A 22,470-nucleotide genomic window follows, 5' to 3' on the forward strand; every position below is an offset into this window, starting at 1 on the left:
AACTGGTACTTGGACACGGATTTGCACAGGACACCGTGAATTGACGCAAAGACGCATCCATGTGAGTTGAAAATCTTTCATCTAGAGCAAAGTATTTGTGCCTGTCCCAGGGCTTTATCAGTCTGCTTCATAAACATACAGAGGTGAGAGGGAAAAGGAAAGACATTGGAGTTAAATGACAGAACTGGAGTGTTTGGTGAGTTCTGAGTTCAGTCAGAGGCTGAACTGAACACAAACACACAGGCACACTCCCATAAACATAGTCAGTGTGTCCATTGCTTGCTAGCTTAAAGCTCATATAGTCATTGGTACATTGAGAGTTTGGGGCAAATAAACACAAACGGTCCAGCGGTCAAACTTGAGCAAATGACACAAAACTTTGCTTTGCGTTCTGTCCAAACACACCATTAGGGTTAGTTTATGGTGAATCAGAACTGGTTTGTATGACGTGTTGTCAGACCATGTCAGAAACAAAAAGTGTTTATTGTTTTTCAGAACTGATGTTACAGACAACGGGAAGACATGATATTGTTTTAATACAGGGATTCAGTGCATATTTTCAGAGAGTCTCTCCTGTATGGTAGTCTTAGTTTTGCACTCCTTAAGTACAAAAACTGACAAAAATAGTTGTGTCAAGAATGAAAAAGAGAGCTGAAAGAGAAGTTCAAACCCTGGCTCCTTTCTCACCTCCACAAAGCTGACCAATCATGACGTGAAAGGTGTGTGAGTATTGGCTCGTCAGTTTTTGAAAGTTACAACTGCCTCAACACAGGCCCCCCTAATCAGATGTCTAAAAGGTGAGAGTATATAACGGCCCCTTTAAGAGTCTGATATCTTCAAAAACTCATGAGATATAACTGAAACTTTCTGCATGCCTAGATACCTCTAGAGGTTAAGTAAGTCAAAAAAACATGTGTGTCTGTAATTTTGGTGCAATGACCTTTTAATGATTTGGTATCATAATGGAGGGACTGTGTAATAAGAGGCAGTGGAGGAGTATGGGGCTGGACAGAGCAAATAATGATAACTAGAGACTGAGAGTGAGGGCATGGTGGACTACGCAGTTACTGTTGACAGGAAAAGCACCTACACTGAAATTACACAGTGGGGAGTTACAGACAGTTCATTATGTGTTTCTGAAGAACCACTCGTCTACAACTGGGAGAGATTGCCAGCTAGGAAATGTGCTACACTAAGAGTTATTACCCAACACAGGTGTGATTATAACACTTCCTCTCCCCACATTATATGTTCCAGTTACGGTGACCAGACGTCCCGAAAAATTCAGGACAGTCCCGAATCACGAGCAGTTGTCCCGAATCCTTACCTGTTTGTCCTGAAAATTAGACTAAACACGAGTTTTGATTAGTTATAGCCAAATAAAACATTAAATACTAATCATTGTGACACATTCTTTTGGTGTTGCCCACAGACGGCCACTGTTATGTCCATAGCCTACATGAATTATGGCTGTTGGATTTTTTTTTTTTTTTTAAGCTGTGTACAGTAGTGCTGTGAATTGATAAACAACTATGCACAGAGGTGACATAAAGCTATGGTGTTGTCAAATTAAAACATTTACGGAGGGAAATTAAACCATCCATGGCTGACATGGAGCCAAGTATTGTGGGATAAAGATAGAGAAGTTTCAGTCACGAGGACAGGGGAAGTGTAGCTGCAGGTAGCCATGGATAAGTGGTGATCTGACATGCGCGTCATGCAGGCAGATGTGATAAGCACCGAACTGATGAAACGAATAAAATAAAATGTATTTTTTGTAACGGATAATGATTTACACACTGTTAAATACAACACAGTCATTGTATTCATTTTTCCTAATGATAGACAGTTGACTTCATTTTAGCATTGAGTTTTGACTTTCACGTGTTTTACTGTTCGTTGATACTGAAGGGCAAATTCAGCAATGTGAATTGTGCATTGTTTGCAACCGCTATCTGCCCCGTCTCAAGGTCTGATTCACAAAAGATATTGCATAAAATTTTGCAGCTGAGTGCAATTTGCCCTTGTTTTGCCTCTGATTGAGAGAGCAGGGCTGTTTCCAGTGTTTCAGACTTTTCTCCACATTTCAGCACACAGACTAGTCCATAATAAACTGCAGAGAGCACAAAAGCCTCAAATTGCATGTCTTTATCTAACAGAGATGCACACACACAGAGTTCTCTACAGCCACAAACCAACTTTCAAGTATTTTGTTTCTTTTACCTCTCTAGTATTTTGCATTTATACGTGATCTACTGAAATGTCAAATGTCAAAATACAGCTAATACAGCTAATGTGACTCAGGCAGGTCTGAAACGTGTTAGATTGATGTCTGAATCTTACAATAATGTCGTTCAGGTGTCACTGAATGTATCTGGGATTTCGCAGAAACATCAGCATTGATGTTCTGTTTGTTGTCCACAGCTGGCTGTGTGTCACAGCTGGCTGCAGCATCACACAGCAGCTGAAACAATAAGTGCGTCTCCAAACTGAGAAAGAGGCTGTGTGCATTTATGTACGTGGCAGAGCAGCAGTAACTTCATTAACACCGGATCGGTCAGGATCTGACAGTAATTAATGTTCTGTGTTCTGTGACACATCTACACAGATCAGCTGTTACACACAGATTCAAGCTTTATATGGTGAAATTGTTTGTAAAAAAGCAGCACTTATGGATGAATCCTGAGCTCCATCAGAGTTGTCAGGACTTTTTTTTTTTTAAGAAGCCGAAAGTCCAAGATGAGCCTACCAGTCCATACCAACTTGATTGATTTTGCCCTTGATATCATTCAGTTCAGTTCAATATCATTCAATGCCTGACAAGCTTGAGATTTGAAGAAAGAGAGAGAGAGAGTGAGTGAGTGAGTTTCACATACCACCAACTCTCTGAGGACCCTAATAATTTCACTCTAACTGCACATGGCTATTAGTGCTGGACCTGGTCTTTGTGAATTGGACTGTTTGCATTGAGGCTCATTTGCATAGAAATTTTGCAATTTTGCACCACATGTATGCATATTATCTAATTTACATACATGCAAATAGCAAAGGAGCACCAAGACTATTTGCTTGGCAGTGCAGCTTGAGGTGCATTCCACCCTTTGTGGGTGCTTTGTGAATTACAAGGTTTTTTGTGTCTCATTTGCGCAGGTTTAGTGGCGCAAAAACCACACAATCCTTTTGTGAATTCGCCTCTGAATGTAATGTACTGGAGGCCTCGCCCACTGAGGCCACATGACCACGGCCACCGCCAACTCTCGAATTTCACCCCTTCTCATCTGGTCACCCTAGTTCCTGTAAGGAATGAAACAACCTGGAATGAAACGGAGTCATTGGAATTTCATTTGGAAAGTGCTGCTTAGTTTGCCAGATTTTTTTTCTCTTTTTTTTAAACTTTTTTTGGGGGGGGGCATTTTTGTCTTCAAAAAAATCCAGACAGAAAATCTTAATCTTAATGCAGGGAGAAAGAGAGATGATGAACAAGACATTGCTGTTATACGGTATAAACCTTAACCACTTGGCTATCAGAGGGCCTAGTTTGCCAGAATTTTAAACACAATTGGTTTTGCCATACTTGTGAGAACTTTGTATTGACCTGAATTGATTTCAACTAAAACCAATGTACGAATACGAGGGGGCTACTATCCCGTGCTTTTGCATGTGCTGACTACACCAGCAGTCAGTTCTGATTATACTTGATTAAGGGTTTGGTTTAGGGAATGCGTCAAACAAAGTGCTTGTCAGATCATCTAATAGTGTCACACACCTGCTCACCTAACAGCTTTCCAGCATCAGCATTGGAGGGTTCTACATCTGACGATCCAACATACAGTGATTGGACAGGTGTGCAAAGGTGTGAAAGCCGGCAGGGTTTGAACCCCTCTCAAACTCTATTTTCATTCTTCACACAACTACCTCAGTAACTTTTGTGTGTAAAACATAAACTGTATAAAAATAATGGATGTAGCCGCCGTGACGTCACCCATTGGTTTGTGGACCCTAGTTTTGAAGCCTGTAGCCAAAATGTGAGTTTGGCATTTTGACTGTCATCATCTTGGTTTTTTGAAGCTAGAAGTGATGAGAAGTGACCATATTTGGTCAAAAGGATGGGGCTGATCCTAACGCTATTTGCTAGCTTGGTTAGCACAGCGCATTTACAGTCTATGTTTAACTGTGATAATGCTACTGCTAATTTTCGCTAGCAAAAAATGGGCTTAAAACCATTAAAACAAAATGTACTTACTGGAAAAACTGAACATCCAACTTTCTTTAGTACAACCAAATCAGGTTCAAGGCACTTTTGCATTGGCTTCACTTCTCAGACCCAGAACTACCTGCTTGGTGTAAAACCAAGTTCAACAGCATGAATTCCTTTGAGAGACTGTCTCAAAGTGTGCAGATATTATCCCTGTCCATATGATAGACTGTATCTCGCCCCTCTTTATAATGGTGTTTTTGCTCCTCCTTCAGGTGCGGTCATTGAAAAACAGTCTAAAAACACTTTTGCCTTTAGACTGTTCTCACAATTTATTTTTATGAAATAAATGTATCTATGCAGCTCATTTTACTTTACTTCATGAACTAAACCACACAAACGAAAATCTTTTTCAGGTATCTGAGGTATCTGGGCCAGATATAGTAGTTCAGCCAATTTTCCACTGAACCTCCATGTATTTACTGGAAATTCAGGATCTCTGTTGACAGAACAAAATATTAATGTGTCTATGTATTAGGTGTTATTATTTTTTGCTGACTGTGCTGAGCCATCTGCTACCTGACTGTGAAGATATACAGTATGTATGGAACTACACCCTCTGGCACATATAAGGACTCTGAATAAAGTATCTCTTAGGTGATGATGAATGTTATCAGGGTACTCTTGTTTAGGGATGAATTGCAGGGGGTTTGTAAGGTGTGCAGTTTCTGTGACTGAGTACATGGCTCAGTCTACCTGAACCATGCAATGTGTGTGTGTTTGTGTGTGTGCGTGTGTTGATCCTGTTGTGCAGCAAGAGCTCGGCCACCTGCTTCTCTTGGGCGCTGTGCCATCTGAGAAGGGGCTCAACGTGTCGAGGCCACGGATGGGTAAGCAGCCCTGGCCATTAACACATTAAACACACACTGAGACACACAAACAAAATTGATTTGCATGTACCTGGATGCACTCATTGTACCAATGTAAGCAAACAGACACACACACACTAGAGTGCCATTAAAGGTTCCACTACGCCTGTTGACGAAAGCATGTGCTAATCTTTTCAGAGTGACTCATTTGGACGGTTAAAAGCCCTGCACTTCCTCTGACATCATTTAGTTGTTGTTGCTTATCAGAGGACACGTTACTACCTTCCTCCCCCTTCCTGATTTACTCATTATTACATGGTCAAACCTCATTTAAAGGTCAAATTCTGCTCCATGGATGTAGCTTGCTGCTGCACTTTTACTATATTCTTAAAAGAAACCCATGAGAAGAAAAAAGTTTCCTTTTCTTTCTCTCTGTAATAGTGATTTAAGTCACGCTGGCCTGCAGAATCCAAGAGCTCACTTCCCAAATGATTTATTATGTGTAAGTAAATAATAAAAAGAAGCTTTGGGACTGACTCAAATTTGAATAAACAGACGTGTACTTTACGTGGTGTTCCTCTTTTCAGTGAAAAAGATAACAGAATGTTCTACAGATGGAATTTGTGTATGTGGGGAAGAGTCCTTCCATCCCGCATGCAAGTAAAGATAATTTCTTAGCAATCAATTAGATGCGTCAGCATAAGTATCTATTTAAGATTTAAGAACAGTTTTGGGCAGTTTTGATTTTTTGCTCTGTCTCAAAGAGGAGGAAATCTGTTGACAGTAGTTAGGTCAATACATCATCGTCCACAGGCTGGACTTCATGGGGGATGGAGGGAAAGAGATACACGAGAAAGATGACAAAGATTTTATTGATCTCAGCACCATGTTACCAATGTTTAGAAGATTTGTCTGTGTGTCGGCAGACTTGTATTTACTTCAGCAACCACCAAACAGTCTCTTTTTCCAGTAACCTCTCTCTGTCCGTCTGGATGACAAAGAAACAGAGAGGGATCTGTCGCCAGAATATATGGACTCAATCCATTTTTTCCCCTATTTTTAAAAACTTCAAACATCAAGAACACAATGGAAACAGGTCTGTGACTCAGTTGTGTCATTACAATGTGGTACATAGAAAAATTAGACAGTCTAAAGTTACAATCTGCCACAGTTTAATATTTAAAACATGTGTGCTTTGTTACTCTCTATCACCGATTTAAGACTAGAGCAGACTATTCTGTTTTTTAACTGGAGACAGAAACCAATAGCTGAGAATCCATACTTGTGCATGCGTGATTCCATTGTAGCCAAAATGAAGATGCTCTTGTAGTTGGAGCAGCTTGGAGACAAGTCGATGACAGATATCCGTACCAGTATCCAAGAGCGTAAGAGGAAACCAGGGGCAAAAAACAGACGAAAACAGTCTGGGACAAAAATGTTTTGCAGCGTAAGCAGTACAGCAATTCTGAAATTTAGCCTGGTTGTCTGCACTAGCTTTCATGTAACACACATGATTCAATTTATTTCCAGCTCATAAAAGCCTGCTGAGTAAAATCCAATGTAGCACATCATTTCTTCCCCGGTCATTGATTGGTATGCTGAAGCAATGCACTCAGCACTGCAACATTGGTTTTGTTGTAACACAGCTTCCAGCCACTGGTGGCAGCACTAGCAGGCAATGTTTCTGCATCAGAAAATTATCATCATAGGTCAGTGTTGTTTTCCTGAATAATGGCCATGACCTTTTTTTTTTTTTTTTTACAAGTAAAAAAAAAAAAACAGGTAGTAATCAGAAAATGGTGATATGAATCATTTTCGTCAATGGCTTGTTGCACTGGCACAAAATGTTAAAATGCTCATATGGGTTGTCTTGGAAGGTGATGAAAAACTACCTATAAGGTTGGAGGACTTGGTGGCATCAGTGTTTGACGGTGCAGCACAGAAACAAAAAAATCCCAAAATATCACAATTTAATTCAGACTTTTGGAAACTGCCCCTGAGTCATCACCACATCACTCCCCTCTCACTTTTAGGACTGATTGTTCCTTTCTTGCTTTCTTTCTTCATGTAAACAGTTCAGCTAATCCAGGATTATGGTAAAACCTCTCTTTCCCCTCCTCCTGTCTCCTCTATTCTCTGTCGGAACATACTGAGGCCATTCATTGTTGGCCTCAGCAGGGCCAAATAAAACAAGGGTATGAGTAATTTTATAAACAGAACAGCTCTGTGTCAGCAGGCTAAAATGTCTAAAAATCAGCTTCACCGCGTTAACACAGCGAACATGCGTATGAAGAGGATTACAGAGGCAGGACGACATTGATTGACAGCAAACCGAGTATTTAATGTTCTGCATCACCATGTCACATCTCTCATTTGGGTACAAACATGGCGAGAAGCTAATTGTTGTTGAGAAAGTAACTGGTTTAATTTGCTGACATTTATGTTTAGCTACGAGAAATTTCTTGTGATTGTTGGAAACACCTGTATTGGTTCTGAATACAAAAAATGATTTCATATTACCTTGGATTAACTGAAACACATGTTAGTACTAGATCTGTTACTGCCAGTCATTACTCCATAAGCCAGTGTAGTGTTGTATGCATATTATGTGGTATAGCGTAATATTAGCATGGTATCTCTATAAGTTATATAAACAGATTCTATTTTTATATTAAATTATAATTTTTAATTTAAAATGATGAATGTTTAATTAAAAAATAACATATGTATGAGAATATAAATTATAATATAATTGCATACAATTAAAATTTTCAAAATGAAAAACATGAATATACAACCTTGATAATGAATAATTTAAAATGTGCCCGGTCTCCCGTAAACCTAAAATCTACTTGATATGAAGACAAATTTAAAATAAGACAAAGCTTTTACAGTTTCAGTGGATCCAGGTCACTGCAACAGCAAAGGGATTGAATTCAGCCGAGAAGAACACAAATACAACAACTTATGTCTCTTATGTTCTCTGTTTAAGAGCGGCTGAGATTAGCACTAAAATGAAAATAGCTGGTCCACCTTAAAGGTCAGTCCACCTTAAGTGACCGTGGTCAGGTTAGGCTAACCTATTGTCGCTAACTTCAGGGCTAACCTCCTTCACTTTTCCAGCAGTTGGGAAAACAATAGATGTGACTTTTCTTGGTCTTGAGAGGCTGCAGCATTTTATTAACTGACACACTGTAGTCTGTACTGTACATTTACTGCCAGACTGACAACTTACTGCTAACCTTTTCCTCTGCTCACATTCACCGTCACTGTTCTGCCATTTGCTCAACCACACACTCACAAATTAAACTACAACAGGGCATGAAGACATTTAAAAAAAAAAAAAAAAAAAAAGATCATGAAATACAGCAAGATAACACTGAAATAAATTGGTGATCTGAAGAGAACACACCAAACACCAAACAAATTAAGAAACTTGAAACGTGAAATTTGTTGTTGTGAAAGTTGCATTATGATTAATGCATCTCTCAAACAAGCTGTGTGTTGCGAGACTCAATATGCTGTTGTGTTGGAGAGCAGAGATGATGTTTGGTGTGAAAGATCAGGTGTTTGCGGTGGAACTAAAGGTTACCAACAGATGTCACCTTGGTTTCATTTTTAGTGTTGTGGGTCGAGAGGAAAAAAAATACCCACAGAACATTCTCAGGTGTTATTTTATATTCTCTCATGAATATAAAATAACACCTTCTGGTAGGACAACCACAAACGCACACACACACACACGCATGCAGCAAGATGTACACAAGAACCTGTCAGGCCAAATATTTGCCTTCATTAATAAATGAAATTCAAAGCATCAGGGAGGCGTCTAACAGGGATTAGACCATCACATCGTCTGTTCACAGTGCAGTGAAACATACTACAGATCTGGCAGTTTTTAAGGATCCCCTCCAGTCAGCTATTAAGACATAAAAATACTCAATTTGAATAATAACAATATTGTGTGTCTAATATGTTTTTTTTCCATAAAAAAGTATTATTATCGCATTAAAAAAAACTTAAAATTCTACTCCTTCTCCCTCATTAAAAACTTCTAAATATGCAAATGTACAGTATGTCATTTCAATAGTAAGCCATGATTGGCTTCCAAACTAGTTGTGATGTCACAAATAATGCTCGTAGGCCCACCCCTTAAAATCAGATTTTTAAGGGGCACAGAGAAACTTTCCATTTTCAGCAGATGAATGTGAAAACAGCCTTCTAGTTTCAAACATATATCTATTACATATATATATATTTTTGAGTGGAGGGAGACTTAAAAAAAAAACAAAAAAACACCACAGAGCAGCTCTGCAGGCTCAGCATGTACACGACATCGATGAGATCAAAATCTAATAAGTTTGGAGTTCTGGTATTGGGGGTGAGGTAAAGAGTTCAAGATGCTTATACATGTGGTTATTATAGTTACTTTAAAATGTCAACCTGCTGGTGGTTCTAAAAGGAAGGTTAGGGCATTCTCAGGTGACAATGAATGTCTGTACAAAATTTCACATCAATCATTCCAATAATCAGTGAAATATTTCAGTCTGGATCAAAGTGGAGGACCAACTGACGGACAGACTGCCATTGCCATCTCTAGAGCTATGCTGCTAGTGTGGCTAAAAATCAGGTCACCAGCGTGCAGGACAGTTTCATCCCAGGTGTGTTTTTTTTTTCCTCAACATGAGTGATCCCTGTCCCTGCCAGTATTTGTGCCAACTGCTCCTTCACGTAGCAGGACTGTGAAATGGAAAGAACCGAAAGAAATTGAAGAATGTGGGAATTTAATTTAGATTAACATGTGAACTATCATTGTCTGTCTCCTCTCAAGAAATGATATAGTTTTATTTTATTTAATGAAAGCCTCTGGTGTGTCATTTTCTATTAAGAGCTATACCACCATCAAAATAGAAAATTGCTTTTTTTCATTCATGTAGCCCTGTCCTCTTGTAATTCCTCCATTTTAAACCACTATGATGTGTACGCTCATAGAAACCATGTTATGGTGGATTCCCGTGGATATCTTTCTATTATCTAAGGCAAGAAAGCACTATCACTTAATTGTGAAGTGACCTTATGCTTTTCATTATACAGCATATTACATGTGGAAAATTGAAAAAAAAACTGATTAAGTGTAGGCTGATGCAGGCTGATATTTAATAGCTTTTAATAGCTATTAAATATCTCAGCCAGTGCCATTTGCCTCCAATACTTTAAAAAGGTTAGCCTGGCAGTAAAAAGTTGCTAAATATTGACTTAATCTCTCTGAATATGGCAAGTCACTATGTGTGAAAGAGCTGGCATTTCCCACCCTGATAAAAACACAATTGTGGAGGGAAAAACACTGAGAATGTGTCGTTTTTCTCACAAATTATCTCCCCAGTACGTAATGTTGATTCCACAGGTGTGCTTCAACACCTGAGTCAAAGTACAGTGAGCGCAGTAAGTAAATATGCTGCATTTATACCTTGTGTGATGCTGCAGGCTAGTGCCTGACCATGCTGATGTTAGCATTTAGCTAACAATGACACTTCTAAAGGCCTTTACACACCGGGGGCATTTTTTTTCGTGCGATTACTTCACACATTTTTTCAAACTGTTGTTTTTGTCATGAGTACTTTCACACAGAAAGCAAATGTTACGCAGTGAAAAAGCAACAATTCTTTTTTGGAATAATTTTTCTGAGCTTTTGTACCGAGAATAAAGGCATCGACCAATCACATTGTGTGAAACGGACGTCATGAAAACTCCTACTGACTATGGTGGACATGTTGATTGTTTGTATTTCTCATCAACCTGTATTGTATGACAAAGGATACGGAGACCCCCTGTGTTTTTTTACTCTCCAAGTCTGTTTCTGTTGCATTTAGTGAAGCATAATCTGCAGACAGCTGTTTAAATCACACAATCAACATCCTGCTGTTTATGTGTTTTGAACTTATTTATTGTATCTACATCGATCAAGGCTCCCAGTCCGTCTGTTTCACTACAGGCAGATTCCCACTTACTCCACTACGGTGGGTGGGATATAAAATCAAACAAACACTATCAATTTCTTCCCGTGGAGCTGACATGAAAACAATTTTGGTTGAGTAAATTTCTGCTGTCAGTCAGACTGGTGAAGACAGTTTCACTGGCTGCTGTCCTCTCAGCTACCCTGGAGCTGCAGCTGACAGACAACTGCTTCTGTGGACAGAGACGCTGAATGCAGGTCAGAGATCATCATAACTGGATGATGTTGAATCCATCATTTTTCGGAAGAATGAGCCATCTCAAATTCTTTCGTAAATTCATGTTTCTGTCGCAAATTCATATCGCTGCCACAGAATTTTGCATTTTTGTGTCGTTTATTCATCACGTCACCAGTGTGTTAAGTCCTGAACATGCTGATGTTTAGCAGGTATTTATCACCCATCTTAGCTTAGGATGTTAGCTTGCATAACATTTACTAATTAGCACTAAACACAAACAGCAGTGGCTGGACAAATTCATATTTTCACTTGATGAAAAGCCAGAGGACCAAGAAGGTTGTTACAATTCATCCTGAGTGAGGAGGTTCATGGTAATCCATCCAACAGACCCACGACACTGCCATCCGTACAACAATGCTGCTAGTGTGGTTAAAACATTTATTTTGAGAAAAGCAAAAACAAGATAAAGTATTTTTAACTATTGAAACCAAAATAGAGGAGATTTATACAAAATAAAGATAAGTGTGACTCCTGAGAAAAGTCATTTATTGATGTGCACTTGGCTTTAAACTTGAGCTCAAGCAAAACAAACTTAAAAGCAAATCTCATCAGAGTCCACTGTCAAAGCAACTGCAACAAAAAGCTTCATAAGCAATTAAAAAATGAAATCATACTCTTCATTTCTGATCACTTTTCATAACATCTTTATTGAATTTGTGTCTCAGTTTTAAACATATTTACAGATACTTTAATTTCACTTTTTTTAGTTCAGTAAAAATACAAATACAGAACACTCAATTTTCAAAATCCACATCGCTCCCAGCGACTCAATGGCAGCTCAGGTTGTTTTTTTTTTTCCTGGGCTCCCTCCCTATCAGATATAGGTGGTGATGATGTCAGTGTGATGTCAGAGACTGGGGGACAGAGGCTGAGAGGCAAGACTGTACTGCGTCAATGGGCTGTTAATGACACCTGCCACTAGAGTTCAGATGAAAGAGGGAGGTAGAGATGATATTGGATGGATGATGGGAAGAAGAGTGGAGGAAATAAAACGTGTGTTGAACGGAGACTGGTTGAAAGTTGTTTGAATTAACATGAGCTCAGTCAAATCTTGACCTGACCATTAGCCAGAGGTTTGGTCTCTAACAAGTTCAAATGAAACAGTTGGCAAGTGAAAATAGTTTGTAATGGCTTCCTACACTGCTTTGACAATCAGAAGCTAAATATTTCAGATTGAAGTTTAAATATTTATTTTCGCCTCATCTTCATGTTAGACTCAACATTTTGTGCTCGTTTGGCATTAATTTCACTTCTTCCTGTATTAGTCAAAATGCTGCTCATGTTATTATACATAAGCAGCATTTTGAGGCAAAGGTAAAGAGTCACGACAGCAGCTACAGCTTCACAATATCTCAGTCGCTTCCATTTGACCTCTTACCCATTTCCATCCCTGCAGTCAGTGATGATGATCATCTCCTGCTAAAAACAGATGCATGTATGCTGAGCTGTTGCTTAGCAGTAGCGTCACACTTTGCCCTCTGCATACACACTATGGCTTTATTGAAAGATGAGCAGCTGATTTTCTAGCCAACAAGGGCAAATTTAAATTTAGCCTATGACATTTTTTGTCAACTAAATTTACGTTTGAGCAGGACACGAGGATATAGCTGTTAGCACATCGACACGTATGAAGAACTTGTGAGTTGTGTGGCTGGACAGTGAACAAACGGTCATTTTGAAGCTCTGATCGGTTATCTTTTGCTCTTGTAGCCGATGTTAACTTCAGTTTTACACCATCACACTTCTGCAAGACAATGTTTATGCAAAGAAAAACACTGAAAATGAATATATATCATAACGATATATTACAAAGTGAAAGAGCACAGTATTGGCTGAAGCATCGAATTTGACAATAAGGCTTGAAAAGAATCAAAGTCAAAAACAGACATAAAATATCTTCCTGGTTTAGTGCAATTCCTGCTCTTCAGCTTTAATGCCTGCATAAAAAATGATCTTTAGTAGTCAAACCCTTCTCAGTTTCCTTCTCCTCCACCTAAACCAGTAAGCTGATACGTAGTTTTGGACACACTGGGGATTCATTTCATACACACTGGCAGCCAACAGGCTTATTAATGAGCTCACAGACACACTGAGAGAAAATATCCTGGCATTTAACACAGACTCTCTCACACAGGATTACTGACCCGATCATTAAGCCAAATGTCTGTATTTTAATAAACTACATGTGTTTTTTTATAGAGAGAATGGTTGGAAATCATGACTAAATGATGGTGGATTAGACAGACTTGTTTTAGGGTATCATAGACAAATGTTGACACTGGTTTTAACGACCAAGTAGATTAGTAGATTTTATAATGAAATCTGTGGTCGTAACGGGGCTCTTTAAAGTCCCGCATTACAACAGAAGAGATGTTACGCTGGTTGGTTTGGTTAATGTATAATTAGTCTTTACTCCACATGATGTCCTCCCCTCTGCTGCTGCGGCTCTCTCCTGGTTAAAAATTTACCTACAGATTTAGCATGACTCACAGAAAATGTTAGTTGCACTTGTTTTAATTTGATGCTGGATGATTAAAATCATATTTTTTGAGGTCACATGTCCACATAAAAGTGGAAAATGGCTGCTAATTCTGCTGTTATCTTTTAAATCTGAATGATTACTCTTCACTTGAAGTGTGTGAAAACTGAATAAAACAGGAGGAGCAGGCCTGGTTCTAATATGCTGTCGGAGTTGCTAAATTTAGGATTTTTAACGGGGTTGGGAATTCACCTGAAATTATCCTGACAGATTCAGCAGCCCCACTTTGGGCCAGTAAAACAAAAGGATTTTAATATGAAAATCATTCTAAGTACGCCACATAGAAATGATGGTGTAACCTCTTTAGCCAATGTTCAGTGTTCAGCGTATTTGTACTGAATGTCACCGGGGACAGTCGTCTGTTTGCTAACAAAACATGTTTTTATAGACAGTGCAATCTGTGCAACTCGAGTAATAAACCTCTCAGGCTGAGACAGTTGTGTCAGGAGCGATAACTGGAGGCGAAACCATGCTGGGAGCTGAGCAGACTGCGTGGTGAGTGGACAACGACTTCTGTCAACAAGGCCGAGTTCTCGATATGTCACACCATACGGAAGGAGGAAGCTCCTGTGTCTGCCATCGATAGAGTTGAATGTTCGTGCTGATCAAACCATTACGGAGAGAAGAAATTATTAAGACTCAGTAAAAGACTTTGAAGTTCAATTTTTGTAGATTTGCTTCATTTCAGAATTCCAGACTTTTCCCCAAATCTCAGTTTCTTGATAGATTTGAAGATTTTAATGTCTGATGATTGTTTGATATGTTGGCATTTAGTAGTTAGACAATATGATGAACAAGGTCATAAAAAAAATCTTCCAATAGCTGGTCAGGATTGTTCACCTACCAAATTCAGACAAGGGGGACAAATTGTAGATTTAACAGCCAAATGTGTATCTGAAGTTTTTTTGGAATTCCCAAGCGAAGGGGATTCTCAAGATATTATCGACCCGAAGATCTTCAAAAATTAAAGTTTCACACTTTACAAGAGTTTTCAGAGCTGTGTGGAGACCCTGAGACAAAAAGCCTCCAAGTTTTTAGACTCTTTCTGATAGACAGGAGAGGTAGAGGTCAAGATGGAGGGAGGAGGAGAAGGCATCAAAAATTAAAAGCAGAAAAAATGACAAATTGTGGAACAAGTCGTGGAGAAAAATGATGAAAATTCTAACACCACACTGAGTTTGTGAAACTTACATTTAGGAGTCCAACAGATGATATGAGGTTGTACAGAGAAAATGTGGCATGGGAGCAGGGAGACACAGGAAGGTCTTCGTTTATTCAGCGCTTTCAGTGCTACAGCTTTACTCTCCTCTTCATTAGTCTTCCCATACAAAGTGCACGAACAAATGATTTACAGCAGGGGTTATTTCAACCACCGCACACTCATAGACGAGCCTGGTTGGGTTCCAGCCTCGTCTCACAATGCGTATCCCAAAAAAAAAAAAAAATGATTTGGAGTGAGTTTATGAAAAGGAGGAAAATGAGAGCCAAAAACAGAGGAGAGGAGAGGTGAGGTGAGGAAAGGACAAAAACTGTGCCATGAGAAAAAGGTGGAGGAGAGAGATAAAAAAGCAGCATCCAATTGAGTAGCAGCATAATGGTTTGGGAAAATGTTGTGGCTCTGTGACGTCTCTAAGTGGGAGAGAAACTGGAAAAATGTCAAGGTGGGGAGGTCTGCCGCTGTCCCTGTGTAATTACTGTTCCACTTACAATGGTCCACTTTTCTGAAAAAAAGGAGGATTAGATGGGGAGGTGGGGACTGTACCCTCCCTCGCTCTTTTGATTTGACGAGCTGCTAAGAGTTCCAGGTCAAAGTTCATCTGATGAAGATTAAACAGGAAGAGGATGGGGAGGGGGGGGGGGGGTGTCGGGTCAGGGAGAAGCGGAGGGCTTTGATTCAACCCTGTATCCCCATTTTACGATTTGTCCAGTAGATAAACGAAAAAAAAACACACCTTATCAACAGACCCTGTAAAGTCCTCAAGTATGTCTGCCTGAAAAATAATCCGTCACACTGTCTGAGTGCGTGATCCTTCAACAAAACCCCATATGTACTCTCAATGTCTTGGCTTGAGTCTGTATGGGGGGGAAAGTTTGGTCAAATCTCAAATAAACACTAAAAATAATAACAAAAACTATTATCAAGCCTCCGGTTTGGAGCTCAGTCCTTCAGAGCAAAGAGTTCATTCAAGCCAGTTGTGAGGCTGAGCAGCACACCCGCTGTCCTTCTGATTTAAGCAGAGAAGACAGAGAGAGTCAAAGAGTAAAACGAAGAAGAGAGGGAGATTCAACAGTGTTTCAAAAGTCCTCTCCGCTCTGCAGTGGTCTGTGTGTGCAAGATGCTCTCTCTCCATCTCCTCTGGTTCATGTCTGCAGTCCAAAAGCAGTAGAGAGTCTTTAGATTTGAATGTAAGTTTGTCCAGTGTTCATGGGTGGGTTTTCGGGTGGGAAGGCAGGCGAGAAGACAGGTGGTGCCCTCCTGGTGCTGTGGTGGAGGAAGAGGGCCTGTCTGTCTACCGCTGAGCCGGCTCGCTGCCGGGCAGGGTGATGTTACCCAGGTGGAGGACAGGAAGTGGGTGAGCCTCCGTGTTGAAGACCCAGTTTTCCAACGGCATCAGGTCGTCGCTGGAGAACAACAGGTACAGATACCTGAGGAGTGGGTGGGTGGATGGTGGGGGTGGTGGGTGGGTGGAGGGGAGAGGGGGGGGTACCATGGTTAACGGAGGGAGGGAAAGGGGGTGAGGATGGGAAGGATTGGGAAAGGAAGGAAAAGATGAGAAAGAAGAGAGGTGTTTTTGTGAATAGATAACACAACACCAGTCTTCACTGCCACGCAAAAAACCACAAATCATTTCTTAAATGTTTGTTTAAGAAAATGCACAGCATCAGATTTACTAAGAGGTCACACAAATGGCAACGGTCAGTTTTGTGAGGAAAAATTTCTGCTTTTGAAAACCAAGTGTAAAAATAGTTTAGCTTCAGGTGCTCTGATACCAGCATGTCAGAGAGAGCAGAGACGAGGCATGACAAGAGTCAGAAAAAAGTGCTCTAAAAAGAGAAAAATAGACAGTGAAAACAGAATTTTTTTTTAATCAAAAATGGACACTCATAACCTGTGTCTAGACAGAAAGCATAGCGTTAGAAGATGTGACAACACGGGAGGTGTTAAGGTACATTGTTGAGCGTAGGTCACCTGTGTTTTAGAAGCACTCAGAGCACAACACACAATGACTGTAGTAACGTGCGTAAAACAGAGCAAATATCTCCCACAGGCAGTTCAAAACCAGTTTGTGTCATATGTTCCGAGATGAGGTGATTGTGAAGCACCGCTACAGACAAAGCACAAATCTTGTGGGCAAACATAGCGTGAGCAGCACATTTAGCAGATCATCAGCAGCAGCAGTGCGTGAACTGTTGTGTCTACACAGGAGGCGTTCAGGTACATTGTTGAGTGTAGGTCACCCGCGTTTTGGAAGCGCTCACAGCCCAATACACAATTATGGACACGTAAAACGAAGGAAATGCTGCCCACAGGCAGCTCAAAACCAGTTTGTCTCATGTGAAGTGACACAACAGACAAAGCACAAATCTTTGGAGCAAACATACTCACTTGAATATGAACTGAAGGCACAGAAAATAAACGATCTAAGAGCCCAATATGATTGATCCACTTTATTTTAGGATGCACATCATTTTATTTTTAAATGCAGCCTTTATTTTACTTTAAATGAGAAAAGAACATTTATTTCCTATAAGAGTACTTATATTTTATAACATCTATGTGTGTATGTTAGTTTCCATCATGTTGTTGGTGTATATACTCATTCACACCTCACATCAACTCTATTCATTTTTCTATGGGTTGAAGCAGCAGCTGGAGGCCGAGCAATGGACCCATTGTGAACAGGCACTGCACTAGTTTCATTAATATCTCAGAGCTTTCACAGCGAACAAACAGTAGACAAGGAGAGTTGTGCTTTGTGTTCATTAAACCTGCATTTAAACTTGACCATCAATGAACTGTGAAATCACTAAAAGTTAGCAACTGCACACATAAGTGTTTAACTCCGTATTAACATCAGCCTCATCAACACCACCTCTCTCTCTCTCTCTCTCTCTCTACCTGTTGTGGTGGCTTGTGCATATTTTGTGTCTCATTGATTCATCTTATGTCACTCCATCTTCTTTTTGTTTCCCATGAACATGTTTAATGCTTCTTACAGCATCAATAACTAACATAAAGATAAAAACATTTTACTTTTATGAGTAATATTTTGAGTAATAGTAACAGTTTTTCTCAAGTGGACTCAAACCGCAGCAAAAGTAAACGTTTTGTAATCAAGTAGACTACCTATTTTTTTCTTTTCTGGGCTTGTGATTTTATAGAAATCCCATCGCTAAACTGCACTTATGAGCTCTGCTTCACTTGCAGGATGAACCTGGACTCGCAGGCGCAGTCGAGAAGCTGAATGTGCAATAAGCTGCTCCTTTAGTAAATCAGGGGCACATGCATATTGAAGCCACAAATTCACTGAAAACTACAGTGCACGTTTGTGTTACACTGGGGCGGCTTTGGCTCAGCAGGTAGAGTGGGTCGTCCACTAATCACAGGGTTGGCGGGTTGATCCCAACCTCCTCCTGTCTGCATGTGGAAGCATCCTTGAGCAAGATAAAGAACCCCAAATTGCTCTCCATGCTCAGGCCAGCACTCTGCATGGTAGCTTGCTGCATTCAGTGTATGAGTGTGAATGATGGGCAAAAACACTGAAGTGCTTTGGACAAAAGCGATATAAATGCAACTATTTACCATTTTCTTAATAAGTCTGGTCAACTGGCCACAGTGTCAGCTTAGTTTGTATCAGCTAAAACATCAAAATTTGGGGAAGAATGGAAAAATCTACCTGTTTTATGCATTTTGTGCACAGTATTAAGTGTAATCAGGACATTTACACCTTTTATTTAAACTCTACATTCATTTCTAGCAGGGTGTGTAATTCATTGTGAAATATATTTAACATTTAAATAAATCTGACAAACAGACTGCTGAAGTCAGAGAGTTTCATATTTTAACAACAGTCTTTAACTGATGTTAGCTGAGCCTAACTTACGATCCCCACAGCTGACATACAGAAGTTCAAATGCTAAGTCTTTGTGCAGAGTGTTGTAACTTGTAGCCAATGAGCAGCCTGTGTGACAAAGAGCTGCTGCTTTGTTTTGACGTGATTGGCTTGCAGCCAGTGGGGACAAAGACTGAGAACAAATAGACACCAAAGGCTGCATAACACTGAGACATTCAAATGTCATCATCTCAGAAAGTTAGCAGCCAGCGTGGCAGCTGACCTTTTAGACATATACACCAAAGACACATTTTACTGACATTTGAGGCTTTGTGGGTGTTAATTTCAGACACATTAAAGTAAAAAAATTCTAAGCAGCTCCCTTCTGACACCCTGAAATCAGCCCGGGTTGCTGTGTTTTATTGTTATCTTTGATCTGTCGGACTGTTTGATTGACAGTAACGTCTTTGCACACTGTATTCACTCTGGTCAATCTAACTAGTATAAACTGTATTAATAAGAGGAGAAAAACGTTCACAGAGCTGCCAGCAGGGGGAATCAGAGAGCCGCATTAGGCTTCACATTTCCCTCTGGGTCACAGTCTGCACTCAGAACCTTTCCTCCCTTCATCCTTAAGTGATGATGATGTACCACAGAGAGATGAGAGCTGCCTTGTAATATTGTGTGACTGCGTACAAAGCTTGATGCCTGTCCACTGAAGTATCCAGTCAGATTAACATGTTATATGCCTTCATTCTTCTATGGAGTGTGAATGTAGAATTATTGAAGCATGAAACATGTTCTGTTCTCACTGTGTAGAAGTTAATGAGGCTGTCCGACTAAACTATCAGTTTAGTAGGAAATTCAGTGTTTCTCTGCTGCCGCTCAGCAAGGAAACACTGACCGGGGAGAAACAAACGGAATTTTAAACTAACAAGACTGTGATTTTGTAGGATTCAGACTCATAAGCTTGAGCTGAACTTAAAGGATAAGTTCACAGTTTTTCCATGTCTATTCCCAAAACAACAGTCAGGTGACCCAAATGAACAATGAAATGAGTTTTTCCTTCTTCTTACTGACCATTAGAAGATTCCCTCCAAATGCTCTTACAATGGAAGTGATGGGAGACAAGATCCCCAGTCCTCGTTTTGAGAAAAAATGTATTTAAAAGTTTATCTGAAGCTAATATGTCACATCAGCCATCTGAGTCTAATAAAGCGGATACCAAAGTGAAGAATTATTTGTGTGTCTTGGTGGACAGTATGTTCCTGTGCAGTTCTAGTGGAAGGACAGTAACAAAAGTTTCCACTTTGTTAGACAAGTCAGATGGCTGAAGCCTCATATTACCTTCAGATAAACTTTTTACACAAAATCATCACTTCCATTGTGCATTTGGAGGCATCTTCAAATGGCCAGTATGAACAGGAGGAGTGATTACAGCGTGTAAAACCTGAGTGTTCTTATAAGACAGACTTGAACAAAGCTTATCCTTAAAAAGAACCTCATGTGGGTCTCTGACTGACATGTTGTTGGCTTTATGTTTGCAGAGTTTTCTGCTCATTTATTTTTTAGAAAAATGGGTTGAGCAAATAATCGTTTATATCATTTTCGCTGACAAGCCCTTTAAATCAGCCAAACCCACCACCCACCCACCGAATCATGGCATTAATTACAAAAGTGATTAATTAATTAAGAAGCGTGCTGATGATTCATAGATCGAGCCGATGAATCAACATATCAGCGTTGGCTTACTTGAGGGTCTCGGCCAGGAAGAAGCTCTGCTGCACGTCGTCGTAGGTTGGGTTGGAAGAGTAGACGTCCTTCACCCCTGAGAAACCTCCGCTCACCCTGCAGTACTTATCAATGGCCTGGAGGAGACAGTGAAGGAGGGAAGAGAGGAGGATGAGAAGAAAGAGGATAGGAGGAGAGAAGACGGGAGGGGCAGGTGGGAGAAAGAGAGGTGAAAGGAAAGGGCAGGAGTGAAGGGAACAGAGAGGGGGAAGAATAGGAGGAGAAGCACAAGGGGCAGAGAAAAAAGGTGATGGAGGGGGGGAAGAAGAGCACAATTTTAATAAGCTTACAAAAGCATGCTATAATTAATTTCTTTGCTTGTGACAGATTAGAGCGAGTCCTGGGGAGACGCATACAGGAAACAGCAACTGTAGAAAAACCAGAGGAAAAGAAGATTACCACCTGCCTCCCCCTGCATTTACATTTCATTCTGCTTTTGTCCCTCCACACGGAGCGGCTTCATAATGAGGGTACACACTCATTTGTTTCATGTTATGCTGAATCTGAGGGAGCTGCCGCGTAATGGCAAAGTAAAAGATTCCCTTTTAGAGAGGCAGAGCCTGTGGCGGTCTCACAGGGGTTGTCTTTACACGCTGTTGATCAGCTTGTCTTTGTCACCTTTGTCTGCTGTTGCTCTACAATGAATGGGGGGAAAAAAAGGGGCTGATTAGCTAGTCTGAGATGTTGTATTCTAAACATGTCTTAGCTCTTTTTTTTTTTTTTTTTTTTTTTACTAGCTGTCTGTGATTTAGGAAACAACAGCATTTGAATGTGTCATCTGTGTATGTTTTAAGCTCCATCTATACAGAGCTTGAATGTGATTTCTTTGGACATCGGAGATGGATTTGATTATCTCTAAGTGTCTGGTCTTTCCATGAAACATTTAAGACTCAACTGTAGGTGGTTTGAATTGTGATGTAAATCCCCCCTTTGTCCGTTCACTTTGGCTTTTGAGGATTTATCTCTGATTCTACAAACATGACAGATGTAAATGTTGGGACAAGCAGTTGGATAACAGCGGAGCGATGATTCAACACCTCATGAAACATCCAGAATAAGTAACTGAAACTACAAAGTGACTGGCTTGTTGCATCCAGTGTTGTTAGTCAGAAAAATAGACTTTAGTCTCCTCTGTGTTACTATGGCAACAAATGCTGCAATTACAGCAACTGGAGACTCCGTATATATATATATGTATATGTATGTGTACAGATTTCAACCCTAATATAAAAAAGGACAGCATTGACATTACATGATTTATGCATTAATAATGTAACCAGCTGATGATGATATTTTAGAATTTGTCACATGAACATACATAGTGGAGCTGAGTGTGTTGATTCATTATGATTTCAACATCAAAACCAGCTGATCCAGATAATTAAACTGATCACACTATTATGATTATGCTCCTCAATATTTAGTTTTTTCTCCAAAATAGTTTGTGCAAATCAGTGAAACAGCAATCCAAGAAAAATTGGAAAATCCAAATTGTTAAAAATTCATGTTATAATTGAAAAGAACTCATAATTGTGAGCAGGTGTTTCCCTCTTCTGCACAATCACACACTTCATGAAAAATGCAGCGATCATCCAGCTGCTGATAGTGACACTGTGCTATTACCTGTGTGCTCTATTGATTTGCAATGAAGACTTGTTACGGTTAAAGTGGTACCTCTATAAAAAAATCTGGCTGTATTACACTTCTGCGTATACCTTATCGACTTCTGCTATTAACGCATGTAATTGAACGCATTATACCCGTCCTTGTC

The 22,470-nt window shown here is 39.9% G+C and overlaps 1 protein-coding gene across 4 annotated transcripts in view; it reads right to left on the reverse strand.

The window, feature by feature from the left end:
• Positions 1-11,942: 11,942 nt before the first annotated feature.
• The window catches only part of man1a2 (mannosidase, alpha, class 1A, member 2), a 148,126-nt gene continuing 137,598 nt past the window's right edge, over positions 11,943-22,470 (reverse strand). For 3 of the 4 annotated variants that reach the window (XM_044365183.1, XM_044365184.1, XM_044365185.1), the window contains 2 exons: positions 20,661-20,776; positions 11,943-16,500 (listed from right to left, as the gene is read on the reverse strand). In XM_044365183.1, coding sequence (XP_044221118.1) covers positions 16,365-16,500; positions 20,661-20,776 — 252 coding nt within the window. In that variant the 3' untranslated portion in view covers positions 11,943-16,364. The remainder of the gene's footprint in view (positions 16,501-20,660; positions 20,777-22,470) is intronic. The other variant, XM_044365186.1, reaches the window with a different exon arrangement.

This window comes from Thunnus albacares, chromosome 11 (genome assembly GCF_914725855.1).
Source record: "Thunnus albacares chromosome 11, fThuAlb1.1, whole genome shotgun sequence".
NCBI lineage: Eukaryota > Metazoa > Chordata > Actinopteri > Scombriformes > Scombridae > Thunnus > Thunnus albacares.